Source organism: Phyllopteryx taeniolatus, chromosome 16, assembly GCF_024500385.1.
Source record: "Phyllopteryx taeniolatus isolate TA_2022b chromosome 16, UOR_Ptae_1.2, whole genome shotgun sequence".
NCBI classification, from domain to species: Eukaryota; Metazoa; Chordata; class Actinopteri; order Syngnathiformes; family Syngnathidae; genus Phyllopteryx; species Phyllopteryx taeniolatus.
In genome coordinates, this window is record NC_084517.1 from 6819242 (window position 1) to 6836622 (window position 17381).

General features: G+C 46.6%; 1 protein-coding gene across 5 annotated transcripts in view; it reads right to left on the bottom strand.

Moving 5' to 3' along the window:
* The window catches only part of nfixb (nuclear factor I/Xb), a 123273-nt gene extending 107888 nt beyond the window's left edge, over nt 1–15385 (bottom strand). For 4 of the 5 annotated variants that reach the window (XM_061748059.1, XM_061748050.1, XM_061748048.1 and 1 more), the window contains exons 1-2: nt 15023–15385; nt 2433–2516 (exon numbers count right to left, since the gene is read on the bottom strand). In XM_061748059.1, coding sequence (XP_061604043.1) covers nt 2433–2516; nt 15023–15025 — 87 coding nt within the window. In that variant the 5' untranslated portion in view covers nt 15026–15385. The remainder of the gene's footprint in view (nt 1–2432; nt 2517–15022) is intronic. The other variant, XM_061748054.1, reaches the window with a different exon arrangement.
* Nucleotides 15386–17381: the final 1996 nt, after the last annotated feature.

Consider the following 17381-nt stretch of genomic DNA (forward strand, 5'->3'; position numbering starts at 1 on the left):
CCCGCCTGCGACTGACTGGCGACCGGTTCAGGGCGTAGTCGGCCGGGATAGGCGACTTCCGTCGCTCCAGTCCACCGGGATTACCACAGCTCGTCGATCAAACCACACGGGTCACATGTCCGCGCACCAAGTCTTCTATTGGGCTTCACGAGCCCGCGACCCGAACCAGGAAAAGCGGGAAATCAAAATAGCGGACGCTGCTCTGTCAGCGGTTAAATGGGCGTCACATAGTTTATGGGCAGCGTCTCCATTTGCCCAATTGGCGCGCGGTTCAGCGTACGATGAACTAACCAGCGGTGAACCCTAACCCGGAGTCGGCGCTCCCCCGCGGCCTTAAAGACACACATCACACAAATACTACAGGGTGTGTTTGTGGCTTCATTATGTTTCATGAAGTTTATTCCTTTACATTCTCTTTTGTTAGGTTTTACAAGACACTATTTTACTTCTTCCTGCCAAAAAAAAGGGTGATCTCTCTTTCGGGACGGGAAAGGATGGCATTTGAATTCCTTATAATGAAGAAAATGATCTCGATCAAAACGTTCAGAAAAACAAAAAACACTTTTTAGCCATAACTGTATTGTCTTTATATATATATATAGAAATATATATATATATATATAAAGAGCTGTGTGTACGATGCAGTCGAATTCTACAGCACTGAAAAGGCCGAGCATAACGAGAAGCACACATTGTTCAACGAATACCTCGCTTGACAGCGTTCAATTTACAAATCGTTACTATTTTCTCTTTCCACTTGAAGGAAGTCGTGGTACATTTGCCTGACTTTATGATGTGACCAGATGCTTTGTTTCTTTCGAACGATCGTAAAAATTGTGTGATGAAGACGTTGAACCGCGACAAACTTCTCTCTCATAATGAGTTCGGCACAGATATTAGCAATGAGGCTGCATCGACTTCCTTAATTGAAGCTAATTGATAGATATGCGTCCGCCTCACAGTTCTGAGGACCGGGGTTGAAATCCGGGCCCCGCCTGGGTGGAGTTTGCACGTCCTCCCCGTGCCTGCCTGGCTTTTCTCCGGGTACTCCGCTTTCCTCCCGCATCCCCAAAAACATGCGTGCTAGGTTGATTGAAGACGCTCAATTGCCCGTAGGTGTGAATGTGGGTGCGATTGGCTGGCGACCAGTTCAGGGTGTAGCTGGGATAGGCTCCGGCATGCGGATAAGCGGTACAGAAAATGGATGGCTGCGGGATAGATATGTACTGTTTGTGTGTGAATGCCGACAGCCGTGAGCACCGGGTCCATCTGGGACCGATTCTAAAATACGTACGTTTTTTTCTGCAGGCAAACTAATGGACGTTAAAGCAATGATGTCATAGCATTACTTTCTGATGCGATCCCCATCCTGCTTAGAGCCTAATAATAGCCAACAATCGCTATGATATGCAGTGATGTATGCAATAGTGTTAGAGTTATAAATATATAGAGAGAGAATATAAAGAAGTATTTCTTTTCACCACACTCATAAAGCATTAGCATTTAGTCGCTATACTACTTTCTTTTGCTTTGTTTCCTCAGCATTCACAATTCATAATTGCGTACAAATCTGAAATGCTGGGCGTCTTAAGGGCGTGTGACAGCTAAGGATGTGTACGGAAAAAAAAAGGTCTGGCTCACAGCCTCGAGGGGCCAAATCTGGATTTTGCTCTGATATGCAGCGGTCGACCAGCGTTTTAGTGGAACAATATCTACAAGCAATTTCTGAGGAATTTGCCATTGCTAGCTCAATTTGCTCTGGATTTATGACCCATAAAGCAATTGCACTGTCTTCCTCGGAAAGGGGAAAGGGGAGCACGGCCCACGAGGGGGACGCGGTGCGGACAAGTGGAAGAAGGTGAGACCCCCTCATGTGGATGTTCTTGAACTCGCTGCCCCTGGAATCCAAAAGAGCCACATCGACACTCCTCCTCTTAGCCCGGAAAAACGCCGCGGCCAGCCGTGCGCCTCAATTACGGCCGCCGTGCTCCGTCCGTCTCTGTACCCCGGGACACGCGATACTCTGGAGCAAAGCAGATTCCCCGCGAGTCTTAACTCCGCGAAAACAGCCTCCAAAACCTGCGGCTCCCGTCTCATTCGCAATCACGCTGCCGGTCGTCCCGTTTTCTCTTTGGTTTTGATCACGCTGTGCAAATCATCTGCTCTTTTTACATTTCATACAACTGGCCGCACGTTCTGGTCATCATTTTCATTCCTGGGTGTGTTGACGGCGAGGGGGATTTTCTGAAAGTCGCAAAGGTCCCCTTTTTTTGTTGAACATGCGAAATAATGATTGCAATGGCTTGCAGCTGACTTGTATGATTGTGGCAATTACCAAGAGCTTGAATATTTACTGTCCGACATAGTACTAATGAGTAATGAATCAAATGACTCACAATAATAATAATGAGAATGAGAATAATAAAGCATACCCTGTATGAATCGGACACAACAAAGCATTCGGGCATCCCAGGACCTCTGGAGGGTTCTTCATTCAACAGAAAGTTTTCGGTTGCCTGAAATAATAACACAACAGTTATTTCTTCATAATTTGACAACTATTCAGTATTGTGCAAAAGCATTAGGCCACCCCTTGTGTGCTTGTTTTGACGAGCTTTTTCCCAGCAGGCATTTTGTCATGAAATATGACCGATAAAGATGTTCATTTTCTTCTCAGGAACGGTTCAGAGGTGCATTTTGCTGTACGCCGTACGATAGTGTAACTCTGTAATGTATGTCATGTAAAATGTGTGTTTCTCCGGATTGTATTTTGTGAAATCCTTATAATTACGGGTTCATCACAGCATTGCTACGACGACAGATCTAATGACGGCCAAATAGCTTTTCCTCGTACTGTTCAACAGCTGTTTTTAACATCGCGACAAACGTTACGTCGTGGTCCGTTTGGAACTGTTACGTGACGAACGGGTCCCACCGCATCGAATCGCATCGAATTCAAATCATTCGATTGAAAGGCATTCTCTCTCTCTCTCTCTCTCGCTCGCTTTCCGGATGCCGAATGGCGTGTGTCGCCTGCCCGAGCCCATGTGTTGTGCAGGCCCGAAGCCCATCACTCATTGCAACTTGAATGGGGAGCAAAATGTTTAGCTGTGGTGGCAGCACACAATACTCCAGCACAATGGCATTTCCTGTCGCTGCCATTTCACCTGCATTGCACTCTGATTCAGCAAAAATCATTCACACACACACACACACACACACACACTCCCGTTACATGCGTAGAAGCCCGAAATACACTCGGACCCCGGTCACCCATAAAGCAATCCATCGTGGTCTTGGAGTCACGCAGTTAGAACGCAAGCATTTGCGGCAGTTATTTCAAGATTTGGGGGAAATGTGCTTTCGCTGGTGGTGAGCGATGTTATTTCCTTATTTGAGCTGATTTTGAACTCTGGCAGCTCAAAAGCTAATCCATTTGTTTGCATTTTAGCATTTGTATGTATGTCAGTTAACAACTGGGCCAACTCCAAAACTACCTAACTGAGCCGTGTCCAACGGGCCAAGTACCATTGCCGTTGTTGTTGTTGTCTTGAAATGGATGACTTACTAAGAAGAAAAGGTGTGCTGTTAAGCCACATCCCAACTGCCAACAGAACACAGATGTTCAGTCTGTCCGCTACTGTGGGCTTTTGCGTTTATTGGCGGATTGTTTTGTGAATTTGATATTCAATGATTGAATTCAGGAGCAGGGGTGGGCCTTTCACAACATTAGAAATAGCTAGGAATATACTTTGAATTGTGCCTGGTCCTTTTGCGAATCCAAATGGGATTTTTCTTTTCCAAAATCCGTTACCTTCATTTTTGCCTTTTCCTGAAACGATTTCCTCTTTGCTTGGGTTTGACTAAAAGGCCCTTACGGCTATACAGTTGAAACCAGATTTGTACAAACACAATATCATAACAGACGCATTGGCTTCAGTTCCAAACTTTCCAAATGTTTGACCCAAGTTATACACTTTCAAGGCAATGCTACCAAAAATAATCATTCTCTCATTATTCTGAAATACTTTGGGCAATCCTAAAACGAGAAAAGCTTCGTCCGATTTCATGTCAGGAAAAAAAAGTGGACGTCTTTTTATATAAACATCTGGTTTCAACATTGCCAAATATTACTTTTGAACTACCTATGCAAACCAAAAGTATATTATAATAAACCCATTTGGTGTGAACTAAGTGAGTTACTTACAAGTAATACTATTTCTGTAGACATGACCTGAAAGCAATTTGTGTGTTGTGAGAAATGTGAGACTTGGAGTCTGAAGGAGAAGAATCTATTCAATGTGAATGTTGTCTTGTAGCGACGGGTTAGCGCACATCTGCCTCACAGTTCTGAGGACCGGGGTTCAATCCCGTGTGGAGTTTGCACGTCCTCCCCGTGCCCGCCTGGCTTTTCTCCGGGCGCTCCGCTTTCCTCCCACATGCCAAAAACATGCGCGCTAGGTTGATTGAGGACTCTAAATTGCCCGTAGGTGCGAATATGAGTGCCAATGGTTGTTTGTTTCAATGTGCCCTGCGATTGGCCGGCGACCGGTTCAGGTTGTACCCCGCCTCTCGCCCCAAGACAGCTGGGCTGGGATAGGCTCCTGCACTCCCGCGACCCGCGTGAGGATAAACGGCTCGGAGAATGGATGGATGTTTTTTGAACTTGTTCTAAAAATATTGAAGTTGCCAGGTGATAAAAATAACTCCAAAGAAAGCAAGTTTAGATCAGGGCTCTTGATGTAGTTGTTGGGCAGAGGGCAAGGAGGCATCTAAGCCTATTTCCCACATCTGTATTTTGCGATCTTTCATCACATCTTGAGCAGAAACAAACAAATGGAGCCTAAAACCCGAACGAATACACTCGCCAAATATATCTCGCGGCGAGCAACACAATGTAAAGCTACGCGATTTGAACTGGCATTTCAGATAAACACATTTTTATGGAATCAAAACAGACATTAGGTCACATAAGCTTTTACATATGCAGAAACACACACATGTGCAAACTATGACATGGGATTGCACTTGAGCAAATACATGAACAGACACATACATAAACACACAACTATAATAAGTCCCAGACTTTGGCCGACCGAGCTGCGGTTTGAAAGAGAGAGACTCGGGCTATTCATATCGTGCTGAATGAGAGGTTGCAGCTCGAGCCTTTTGCCTTGCAACACTGCAACACGGGAAGGGCGATCTCCTCCTCGTGTGATTTGACTGCCCCTTCGCTGGGCAAAAGGTCCGATTAGGGCGAGATTAACATCGGTTTCGTTAAGCACGTTACGAGCCGAGCGCAAGCCACATGAAGGCTTCGCACAAATTCAGAATCGGAATTATCCCAGTGACTAAGACAAAGACAACATCGCTCGTGGCGTTCGGCCTCGGCATCCGTCCTCTCTTGTCATCGTCAATTGGTGGGATAACAGCGGAGGGAAACCATTTGAAACCATTTGTCCCGCTAAATGGTGCCCTTGTCAACTTCTCTGGGCTTTCTTTTAAGCTCTTAAACTGGCCGGTCCAGCTGAGGGATATATTTTACTCTGCTTATAATCACAGAGTAGCGCAAAAGAAGGCAGACTGGCAATTCCAAGTGCCTGTTTCTGTTAAGAGTTTTAACACCGAGAAATCAAATCGGGTTCAAGTGGAAAACACTGACAATAAAGAACCCATTCAAAAGCTAATGCTTCTTTCGCCATCTATCGAGCAACACACGTAGAGTGGCATTGTTTATTTTGGGCTTAGGGTTTGATGTCCGCAGCTCCCGGCAGCAGCGCGCGGCCATCCTCGGTCAGCCGTCCGTCCGTCCGTTGCGGCGCACGCCGTCAAAGGCTTACAAATCAAATCGAGTTTATTTACGGAGCACTTTTCATACATTCGAATGCAACAAAAGAGCTACAAAAAAAAAACCAATGAGAAAGAGCAAGAAATATATTGAAATGAATTCAAATGCCATTAACCCTTTGTAAAATGATTATCCCCTTTTTAGTAAAGAACAAGAGGACTGTTCTATTGTAAACTAGAAATACAAAGAGCATATAAGAAGGCAGAAGGTCGGAGGTTTTGCCTTCAATTCTGGGCTCTGGCCTTTCTGTGCTGAGTTTGCGCTCACGTGGGTTTCCTCGGGGCACTCCGCTTTCTTAACACATTCCAAAGGCACGTTTCTTAGCTTAAATGAAGACTCGATCATTGTTCGTAGGTGTGAATGCTTGTTTGTGCCCTCCGATTGGCTGGCAATCCTAGTCACGGTTAGTGATGGCGACAATGAATGGAAGGACAATTGAAAGAAAGAACCTGCTTTTATGAAGCACAATGAAACAAAGTCACAAAGTCGGATATAAAGAGAGTCTGGCCCGCAAAATGTTGTTAGCAAATGTTGATTGCATGACCAAACTATCAGCTCATCCCAACCAATATCCTTAAATAAACACTTCAGTGTGTTCAATACTGTATAATGTTAACCCCATATACAATTATATATCGAATACATTTCTTGTTATACAGCTTTCGTGCGCAGTACTTAGCTTGAATAATCACGTCGACGCAGCCAACGTCGAAGTACGTTCAGTACGAGCTAAAACAATCGAAAACAATTGAACGTGAGGAATATTCCACGTCAAGTAGCAAACTACTTACCATAAAGAGACAAAGAGCCTCACATGGGAAAAAGAGAATCCGTTTATTTGCGTTTGTAAAAGGGTTACGTAGGCTTTCTGGGTTTGTCGGGAAGCCATGCATCTGTACGGCCGGTCTGGGACGAGCGGAACAGCCGACAGCCACGCGACAAACCGTTCGGACGAGAACCGGGCAGAGCCGCCGCAGTTAACCGCACGTCTACGGGGGGGACGGAGACGCGGGGTAACAACAGGGTGCCCATAAAACACGCCATGCCGATTTGACCGATGACAGAGCAGTGCCGTGAGTTCACAGCGTGCGCTATTTATATCTGACTTTGGCATGAGTGCGTTGATGCGTACCTTTAAGGGGGCGTGCAGCTCGGCCATTTATCACGTGCTTGGTTCAGCGTTAGCGTCTTCCCCGTGCTCCTCGCAAGGGTTTTCCTTTTCTATTTGTGTGTTTGACTGTTTGTCCTGTTCTCCATTTTCCCACTTCGCTTGAGCGACGGCATATACGAAGCTTGCTCGTCATGCAAATTTGGGCTCAAAGACGAAGCAAAAAAATTCACCAAGCGACAGCTCATAACAAACAAACAACTTTTTGAATTCGGGCACAAGTCAGGGTACTGATGTATGTCATACAGCGTATTGAACGCGGTTCATGAACAATTTGGTTTGTGAACAATTTGGTTTGTTTTCAAAGAAATCTTGCCTCGGTTCACGAACAGTCTTGGCTTTAACACAGAAGGCTAGGATGTTGTTTTTCTCGCTGTTGCTTCGTGGAAACCTTCCCTGTGCGCATCACGTAGTCTAGGTATTGTCCTGCCTGCCGGGTGCCATGGTTCACACTGAATCCACTCTCCCTTTTGATGCCTGCACAGCAAAAGTCCAGGACACTTGTTGCTTGGTGTCGGATCACTATGCACAACTCTTCCAGGTCTGTTCTCTCTCTTGTGCTCAATTTCTTCAGGTGTTGAGGGCCCGTATAGCCACTCCCACCACACGCTGTTCACACTTCCGCTGTCCTGTCCTGTCCTGTCCTGTCCGATTGTTTTTGCATTTCATCGCTTCCTCACCGGGTGGAACACTGTTTTCGCAGTCCTCATCATAAATATAGAACCCATGTCATTTGTATTGTATTCCTCTATAATTTCATACTTCTATTGTTCCGTCTTTTATTTTTTCCTTTTCTCTCTGTCTGTCCCCTCTGAAACCATGTTCTGCCCGCCTGCATGTTCCAATAAACACCCATTACAATATAAATAACCCCAGATGGAGTATATAATGCTTCCTGATCCTCCATTCTGCATGACCAAGCAGCTGAAAAGGACAGATTAAGGAAGAAGAAGAAGAAGAAGAAGAAGAAGAAAAAAAAGACGAAGGGGCAGAAGGTGGAGCAGGATCCACCGCAGCATGACAGATGGATAGACTCGTCCGCCTGAGCCCATCCGCTTGGAAGCTGAAGGAGGCTAGTTGGCTAGCTGACGGAGTTAGCTAGCAGCGGTCCTGGCCGGCGAGGCCTCATGCTAACGAGACGGGTGAACGCCCGCCTGGGTTCCGCCTTCAGCCGCTGTACAGCGGCAACTTGTGCGGATAAACAAGACGGAGCTTGTTAATGATGCCGTTAACGAGGCTTTCATACTGTACGTTAAAGCTGTTGGTTTTCGTAGTCTGTAATGTAAACATGAGTCACTTTGATTGGCTCGTGAAGCCCAATAGAAGACTTGGTGCGCGGACATGTGACCCGTGTCGTTTGATCGACGAGCTGTGGTAATCCCGGTGGACTGGAGCGACGGAAGTCGAAAATGTAGGCCGCGCACGCAATTAGGACCGTTTCGTCTGAACATAAATACTCGAGTAAAAGTCAAAAGTATGCTTTCATTAAAACTACTCTGACAAGAACAATTAGTCCAAAATGTTACTGGAGTAAAGGCAACACATTCCTCCCCACCTCTGCATGTTTCTGGGAGGCAAACCGGAGAAAAGCCACGCAGGCGCGGGGAGAACACGCAAACTCCACACAGGCGGGGGGGGGCCGGGCTTTGAACCCGGTCCCCGCAACCGTGAGGCAGATGTGCGAACCCGTCGGCCAGGTCCGTCTTTCACGGAGTTGAATCCTTGGATGTTGACGTTTCACATGGCATCGCATTCTGCCAAGTATGGGATCTCTTGCAATGACCAAGAGTTGCTGTTTTTCAGAGGATTGACATAAAAGTCAGCATTGAGTGTTTCTAAGATGTGAACGTTTGACCGGGGCTGAAAGCGTACTACATGACGCAAACAGATTGGAATACGGGTTTTGCTGTTGCCATGTCGCCCAATATATTTGCAGCATTTGGCATATTAGCACTGTAGAAGTTCAACATTAGTATTCTGTCACACAGCAATACGTCTCACGTGTAAGTGGCCTTTTCTGGCTCAGACTCAACATGGATTTCCGTTTAATAAAAGCTTAAACCAAAAGAAAGCATGCCCCCCCCCCCCCCCCCCCCCCAATCAGCAGCTTGCATTGTGTTTTATGTTCAATCTTGATTCGCTATGCACTGTGTTACGGCTGCGGTTGTTTTTGAAAGTGCACTAATATAAAGTGGAGTTGAGTTAACGTTGTGTTTCTACTGAGAGTGGAAATAGTTGAATGTTTTCTGACCTTTATCAAACCAGATAAGCAGATAAAAGGATATACAGTATGCCAGTGTCGGGCATTCACAGCTTGATCCTATTTCTTGCAGGCGGATTTATATCATGCTATGACAACAGCTTTTTGGGTAATGATATGCTGCCCAAACTGACAGTTTAGGGACACAAACTAGTTCGAGACGAGAATTGACGAGCCTAAAGCAAGCAAAAGAGACAAAACAGTAACCTGGCTCTGTCAAACCTCTACCGCTTGCGTATTCTCTCAATATGAATTTCATAATAAGAATACAAACATAACAAACTGGAATCATCAGCAGCATGATGCTAACGCCGAAATGCACAGGTGCCGGACATGAGTGAATGTCGCCAACAGCCTCTTAAAATATCCACACTCCTATATCCTATATATATTGTCTCCCATTTCCTTTCTTTGTGGCAATTGGCTTCCTCCTTGACAACCGCGCCAAGCTTTTGTGGTTCCAAAAAACAAGACGAATTCAGCGCAGCACATTGTATGCGGAGCCTCAAAAGCTGAGACAGGGCTGCGGTTTTTACGTTGCAACGCACCTGTAGATTGGTGTGAGTTGAAGCGTTTCCAACTGTCATTTCTTCAAGATATTCCACTTCAGTCGCGATCGGCCGTGGCGCTCGGTGTGCGGCGGGCCTGATGCTTCTTAGTGTCACCCGCAGGTGCCGTGAAACGCTATCGTCCGCCTTGTCACCGATCTCGTGCCAATTCAATCGAGTTTCTTTTTAAATTGAGCTTCCTATAAATATTATGCAGTACTTCATAAAAATGCACGCAACAGCGACCAGGAAGATTGAGCAACAGGATTGTCAGTCTAAGCGCTGCGCAGTAATGAGCGAATAATCATTTTCTCCTGTAAGCAAAGTCGCGATGCGTTCACACTGCGCTGCTCTGATCATAATAGAATACTGCGTGACTGCAGCTGTCCTGACTTTGTGGACTATTTCCACTTGTTCTGGTTATTTCTGTTGTGCAAAGAGGTGGTTATCATTCAAAAGTGGCAGGAGGAACAGGAGCAAGCACACTCGGGCTTCAAGTTTGGCCGGCTCACGGATAAGACGTAATGCCACGCTCTAGCGTACGTGTTGCAATTGCGCTGAAGCTGGAAAAGCCTACGATGCTTGAACGCTCGCTTTCGACAAATCTAGCAAGCCCAAGCACGGTTTGTGTTGTCAAGTGAGACGTGGCCTACTCAAAGTTCGGCCGATAAGCCGTGACGATTTACCAATCCCTGGAGCGTGCACCAAAATCAGTTCACGTTTTTCAGTCAAATCTGAACACATTAAAGCATTCGGACCGATACGAAGATGTGCTTTGCAAAGTTGTTCCGCTTCTCTTCAACTCCGACTCCAAAGATGAAGACCTCAGTGGATTCGACAAGCAGTAGGGAGCGGTTGAATAAACGTGACCATGCCAAGATTCTAGGCCTTCCGCATAGGGCGCATAGTGGAAGGACATGATTTCTTTGGGCGGCAAATCCCCCATCAGCCACTGTACAGAGATGTCAGCAAGTGAGCATTTACTTACTGCAGTAAAGCAAGTACCGTAAAGTGTGTAGTAAGTATTCATCTTGGTTTGTGGAGTTCCTCATCTGCCTGCTCAGTTATCTCCACCTCTCATAAAGGACGACAGCTCTTAATTAGGGATGCTGAAGTTGGCCCGGTTTCATGGCGTAGGATTAAACAGAGCACGTATACATATGGCCCAGCCGTCGCCATTTCTCAGGCTTCGCACACCGGAGCTCCTAAACCACCTGGGTCTCAGCGGTCTCCGAGCCATCGTGAGAGGCAGGCCCCCTCACAATTAGCGAACAGACCTCCGCTTGCTCGGCCGCCGTTTGGAGGCGATGAGCTCCGCGCTTTCTAGAGCTTCCGTGAGGACGTGGCACGCGCCTTGCCTCGTCCCACTTCATTCCGCCCTAATTGCATCCTCATTCTTCACCTGCTAACAAGCGAACAAACCTGTGCAGATGTGGCAAGCACATCAAAGTATGGGAAGGATGGGAAGAGGATGTTGTTTGTTGAAAAAAATGAAAGGGGAAATTGGTGTTGTCTGAGCCCAAGCCAACGCCACCTCGGGGGGAAATGCTGGGAAAATGTGATATTTTACACCTGTATCTAAGGGGTGATGAATACAAGGCAGGACGCAGGGAGGGAAGCGGTAATTAGAGCAGAGTGTGTGCGCGCGCGTGCGTGTGTTTAAAAGGATTTTTCACGATGTTTCTGGGGCTCGCCACTGGTCCTGTTTTGGTGAGACGCATTTGATGCCAGATTATTAAAAATGCTAAACCTGCTTATGAATGCTTAAAAAAAGGGGTGGAAATATGCTAATATTGTTGCAGTGATAAATAGCTGGCAAGCTCTGCGTAATGAATAATGCTATTGGCTCTAATTCCTCATTAAGGCCCGAAAGAGGAGCGAGAAGAGAGAACGGGCATGTATTGTCGCTGTGATTTTATTTCCAAATGAAAAGGACACAGCAGTCAGACGGCAACTCATTCCCAAATGGCGCCGATTCCAATGCTGCAATGCTGCTGCGTCGCATGGATGTCCTGTGAAACTCATGAAGAATTGAAGCAGGCGTCGCTGTGAGAGCGTTAACAGTGGGAGACTCGCTAAGACAGAGTTAAGACTACTTAACACGGTGCAACATGTGTCTTTATTTCATATGTTCAAGTACTATAACGTCTCTGTTATTGACGCAATGAATGTTTAACATTAGATAGTTATTAGTTTCTTGTACAATTTGGGCAATATTTGTTCCTTTAGAATGATGATGTTACATAGGATGAAACAAGACTTACTTTCTGGTTTCTTGTATGCAAATAGTTGGGTCTCTGGAGCGATAAACGGGACATATATCATATCAAATCACATTTCCCCATTGAAATGAATTGAAATTCCAAAAAGACAATTTTTGCGTGTGTGTGTAAATGTTCCTAAATATATTAGTATAAAGTGTAAAAACATCAAAGTTGACTAAAGACCATGAAAATAAGTCAACTGGTTGTCTTGTAAGGCGTGAAAGTCACAACTGTGCCTTTAAGGGGGCGTGGCCTCGTGAGGTCTACTTAAATCTGCCATTTGCATACCTTGCAGACAGTTAGGACAGCTCTGGGTGGAGCAACCTTTAGATATGGGCGCTCCCTGTCAAATCTGGCCTAGCGCGCATTTTCCCAAAGATTTGGGTGTTTTTGCTCTTGCGCTCTCCAGGGGCCCCATCGAGGAGGAACATCATATCGCATGTTGGGATGGCCAAACATGCCTTCATTCAAATGACTTCAATGAATATTCTGATGAAATTACTTTGGTTTGAAGTACCGATACCAGTACCGTACCGAGGTATTTTTTTTAACGTGAGAAAAACGGCACGGTATCATTTCACCCCCCCCCCCCTGTATCGGTAGTTTAAAAAACTCAACAAAAACGTCCGCGACAGCTCATACGGTGTTTTAGAGGCCGGCAGTCGAGGACTGCCTGTCTTCCGACAAGTTGTGCGGGCGCGACCGCGTGGAAGCCGGAAGTACGAAATGGCTGGAGAGTGCCGCGTTGACGAGGTCCTCTCTCCTGCGGACACATCGGCACGCATTAACGTCGGCCACCGGGACGTAACCTCAGAGTCCGCGGCTCCCGAGGCTACGTGAGAAAAGTCAGTCGCTGTTATACGAGACTCGGAGTTCCGAGGAGGCGATGGATAGCATCGATGGCGTGGGACAACTTAGCCTCGGTGCGTGCCGAGGTAAACTCAAGGTATCTTTGTTTGAACAAATATAATAACCACAATGAAAACAGCCCATAAAGGTTTCATATAAGAGCTGATGTCCAGCTCTATCCATTTCCCACCGTTTTCGACAATGAAGCTTTTGTGGGCGACTGCCTAGCATATCCGCCTGACAGTTCTGAGGTTGCGGGTTCAAATCCCGGCCCCGCCTGCGTGGAGTTTGCGTGGCTTTTCTCCGGGCCCTCCGCTTTCCTCCCACATCCCCAAAACATGCGTGCTAGGTTCGTTGAAGACTCTTAAATTGCCCGTAGGTGTGATGGTTGTTTGTTTCTACGTGCCCTGCCATTGGCGGGCGAGCGGTTCAGGGTGTACCCCGCCTCCCGCCCGAAGACAGCTGGGATAAACTCCAGCGTGAGGATAAGCGGCTCGGATAATGGACGGATGGATATATTTTTTTAATTCATCGACCGATGAATCCGATGTTTTTTCTGTCAAATGTCGGAATCGGCATCGGCCTAAAAAGATTCCTATCGTTTCTCAAACAAAAATGCTAAACACACAGTTTTCACCTTTCAATGACTTCTTTTGCATGAAAGCTTTCTTTTTCCAGGGAAATGTCAAGGAAGGCCAAGAGTAAAGATTCAGGATTCAGGACAGCAATCACGCAACGCGACGCACGAAGCGCTAATCACGAAGCAGGCCACGCACGCACAGAGATGCCCCTGAAGCCACACAACTTGGAATTAGGGAGTTACAACCGCCGTGGTACAAGACACGCGTCAAATGTCATGAGACCTCAGCCCGTGAGCTTATTTTACACGGGAACATTCAGAAGGTTACAAAGTGCGAGGCGCCTTCGCCGTTCAAATGGTGGGTGTTTTATGGCTTCGACATCTTAATATTCATCGGGGTTAACTTTTTTTTCAACGGCAAAACAATCCAAAATGTTCCAAATGATGCAAATCATGTGTTGCACTGCATATAGAAACACAAATAAGGCCCAAAATGTTGCCGTCTGTGTTCATGCATCCATAGTTGCATGGAAAGACGTGTTTTCTTTGTTCAATTTGACCCTTTTTCCGCACAACACTTATCGAGGGCAACCGCGCGAGAGCTTCAACATCTCATTTGCACAAGTCGCTTTAGTGCCAGATCGAAATCGTCTAAGCGGCGTTCGCGTGTCACCGAGGAAGATTCACTCTGCGCGCATACTTGGTCACGCGGCAACATTATTTGTGGCAAACTTTGAAAAATAAGACGAGCCGCCGTAGCAGGAGACTCGCAAGTCAAGATAATCTTTTTTTGAACGGCTGCCACATTAGCTCGGATTCTTGTCAACAAATAACGATTCGTACGAATAATCTCCCGTATTCGTGTGCGAACGAGATGGCTTTCTGGTATCTGAGAAGCGCCAAGGTTGTATGCTCAAGTTGACCGTCAGAAAGGAGAGAAAATAGAACGCATCCGAGGGTTCATCTGTGAACTGCACAGATTTCTTTAGACAGTGGCAGAAAGTCTGCGGGAAGGTTTCGCATCAATACATTTGACAATTTGTGCGAACGGGTTCGGGCGTGGCATCGGTCAAAGGAGGCGAGGAAATGACCCCAAAGGGGTCTCGCCAACTTTGCTCGGCGGTGTTTGGGAATATCCCCGAATTGCACCACTAACCGACGTGCATAAAGGACACATTTTGCACAATTACACAAAAAGTTTCCAAAGTGCATTTGGATTTTGCAAGCACTTCGCACGTTACCAACAACCTTTACGCAACTTCGGACCGTATGAGATAATAAATGCACCTGTGAATCGTCGGCTGGGAGCATATGGGAAGCCGCTCAGAGAGATGGAGAAACCCAGATGGGAAATTGGCTAATGACGTCACATCATGTCGAACGTTAGCGATGACGTGACGTCAACGCGAGGCGGTGGGACCAACACGCACACGGACACATTAGCAATAAACCCCAAACTGCTACAATCAGGTTTCAAGCAAATGATTGGTTTACACAGCACGTACCATTGTGGCGTAGGGAAAGGTGCCAAAACCCTCTCAGAGAGCCATTTTCCACTCTTACAAAAAAAAAAAGAAGAAGAAGAAGAAGAAGAAGAAGAGACCGGGCTCGGCCTTATAAAACCGGAAGCAACCCCGGTCCGGCAACCGTGGCTGTTGTTTTTCCATGTAATCCAAGCGGACTTGTTGCTATTTCCGTGGAAATCGCCCCCGGTTTGGGCTGCGGTCTCTCGCGTGGACTCGCGCCGAGTCTCGCCCGCCGCTTCCGGCCAACTTCGGCCAACTTCGGCCGCTCGCTCCGCGTGTCGCGGCCAAAGTTGCGGGCGTCGACGGGCCTCGCGGGCGGCCGACTGTGCTCGAGGACAACGCAGGAAAAAGGAAGAAGGAGTGAGGAAGCGGCGCGGCAGCTGCGGGGTTTAAGGGGATTAAACACCGGCTCAGAGTCAAGCGGTTGGGGGGGGGGGGGGATTAGCGAGCCTGCGCCGGGACCGGGACCGGGACGCGGACGGCGACCGACCTGCAGTCGAAGGAGGAAGTCGGTCGTTTCGCCAATTAAAAGAAGCAAATCGGATGCCATTTTCGGATTTCGATGATCTGAGTGATTTGGTTGCTTGACAAAAGCAAAAAGCAGAGAGAGACATGCTCGCCTCGCCTCGCCTCGCCTTGCAAAGGTCTTGCGCTCGCTTGCCCAACTTGCTGCAACGAAATCCCCGCTGTTGCATTTGCCGCAGCCACACGCGCGCTTGACAGGCAAGAAAGACATTGGAACAGAAACAGAAGCAGAAGCAAAATAGGAGGCGAGCACATTTCCATTTGAAGGACAGCAAGAAAAAGGAGCAAGTTGACATCTCTTCGATACTCGATCACGTTGGAAAATCTGTTCCACCAACATGTACTTTCTTTACTTCTCGTTTGAATAGAAACATTTCATTCGAAACCTTTCTATTATTGTGCTTCTATTTTGATCAGTGTCGTTTTCTGCCATTGGGCTCCGTTCTATTTGTCGCTTTTGTTTTTGGTTTCTGTTCTATATTCAAACGGTGTATTTCGACGAGCGGTTGTTTTTTTGTTCGAAGCTGATTAAATACGATTGGACGTCACACACGACATATTTGCCTCGATGGTGAGCTGATCACAATGAATTCAAAACGTAGGCAAATACTAAAAACGACAATCGATCAAAAGGCATTTTGATGAATTCTAATAAACGCCTGTGTATATTTCAACATTGTGTAAAAGAATTCGGCTCCATAAAAATCCTGTAAATCTATCCACGTGCGTCTTTTTGTACAAATCCACACTCATTTCAATGAAAAAAAAAAAAAAAAAAAAAGGCCGCAATTATCCGCGAAGACTGTAATGGTGAGAAATGAACGCGGCTCTTGTCGTTTAAAGCCGAGAAAACTCGTCTGCTAAAGCCTCTTCGATGCCGAATGAACGAACCAGGCCCGAGAAATCCTGTCGGATCTCATCCGGGCTCCAAATTCTCCTTTTTTGGACATGACCGGAAGTTTGGCATCCAAACGCTCCCGTTTGATCGTCGTCGCCGACGTTCGACTTCTGCAGCAGGCCGCAGCCGAGCCCGGATAGAAAATAGAATAGAATAGAATAGAATCGAATCGATCATATAAGGTGCCGTCAGGTTAGAAGGTTAGAACAAGCAAGTTGCCTCTCATGCGCGTGCACGCCGCATCTGCGCGCTCTCGGCCGGAGGTTCGGACTTTCGTCTCCCAGCAGGTTCGTTTCGGGGCCATTGCAGTGGGACAAACACAAATCAACACTTTTCAATATTGGAAATATTGCAATGTTTTTCTTCTCTTCTATTTGGTTAGTCATTTTGAAATGATACAGTCACGATATCCGCCAGACGTTCGAACACGACGTCGTCAACTCTGCTGACGATTTGCATATAGGCAGATATTGCCAAATCAAATTGGAAATGTGATATATCAATGGTGCAGATTGCATGACTTGACTGAAAATGACTGCCACGATCGTTGAACGTGAGCTAATTGAAGCTGCGTGTATAACTCGCATTGCATTGTGTGATTTATGATTTCTACAGGTGAGCCGAGATGGCGACGTAAGCAGCCGTTTCACGCTGTTATGACAACCGCTTTCCATTGCTGGGTGTTTTTGGGAGATTGAAATGTGCTCGTTCTACACGTTCCTTCGCTTCGAATCATTTCCAGTGTTGCGATTTTGACCAAATGTGCCTATCCTTCATTGTACAGTGCACCGCAGGTCTTAACGAGTTCACGTGAGACTCTCGAAATCGCCTTTTTAAGTGCGCTGGGCCTTTGTACAAAGGCAAGGCAAAAAGAGCAACCAGCAGGAGTAGTAATGAAGCAGGAAAAGTCGAAAT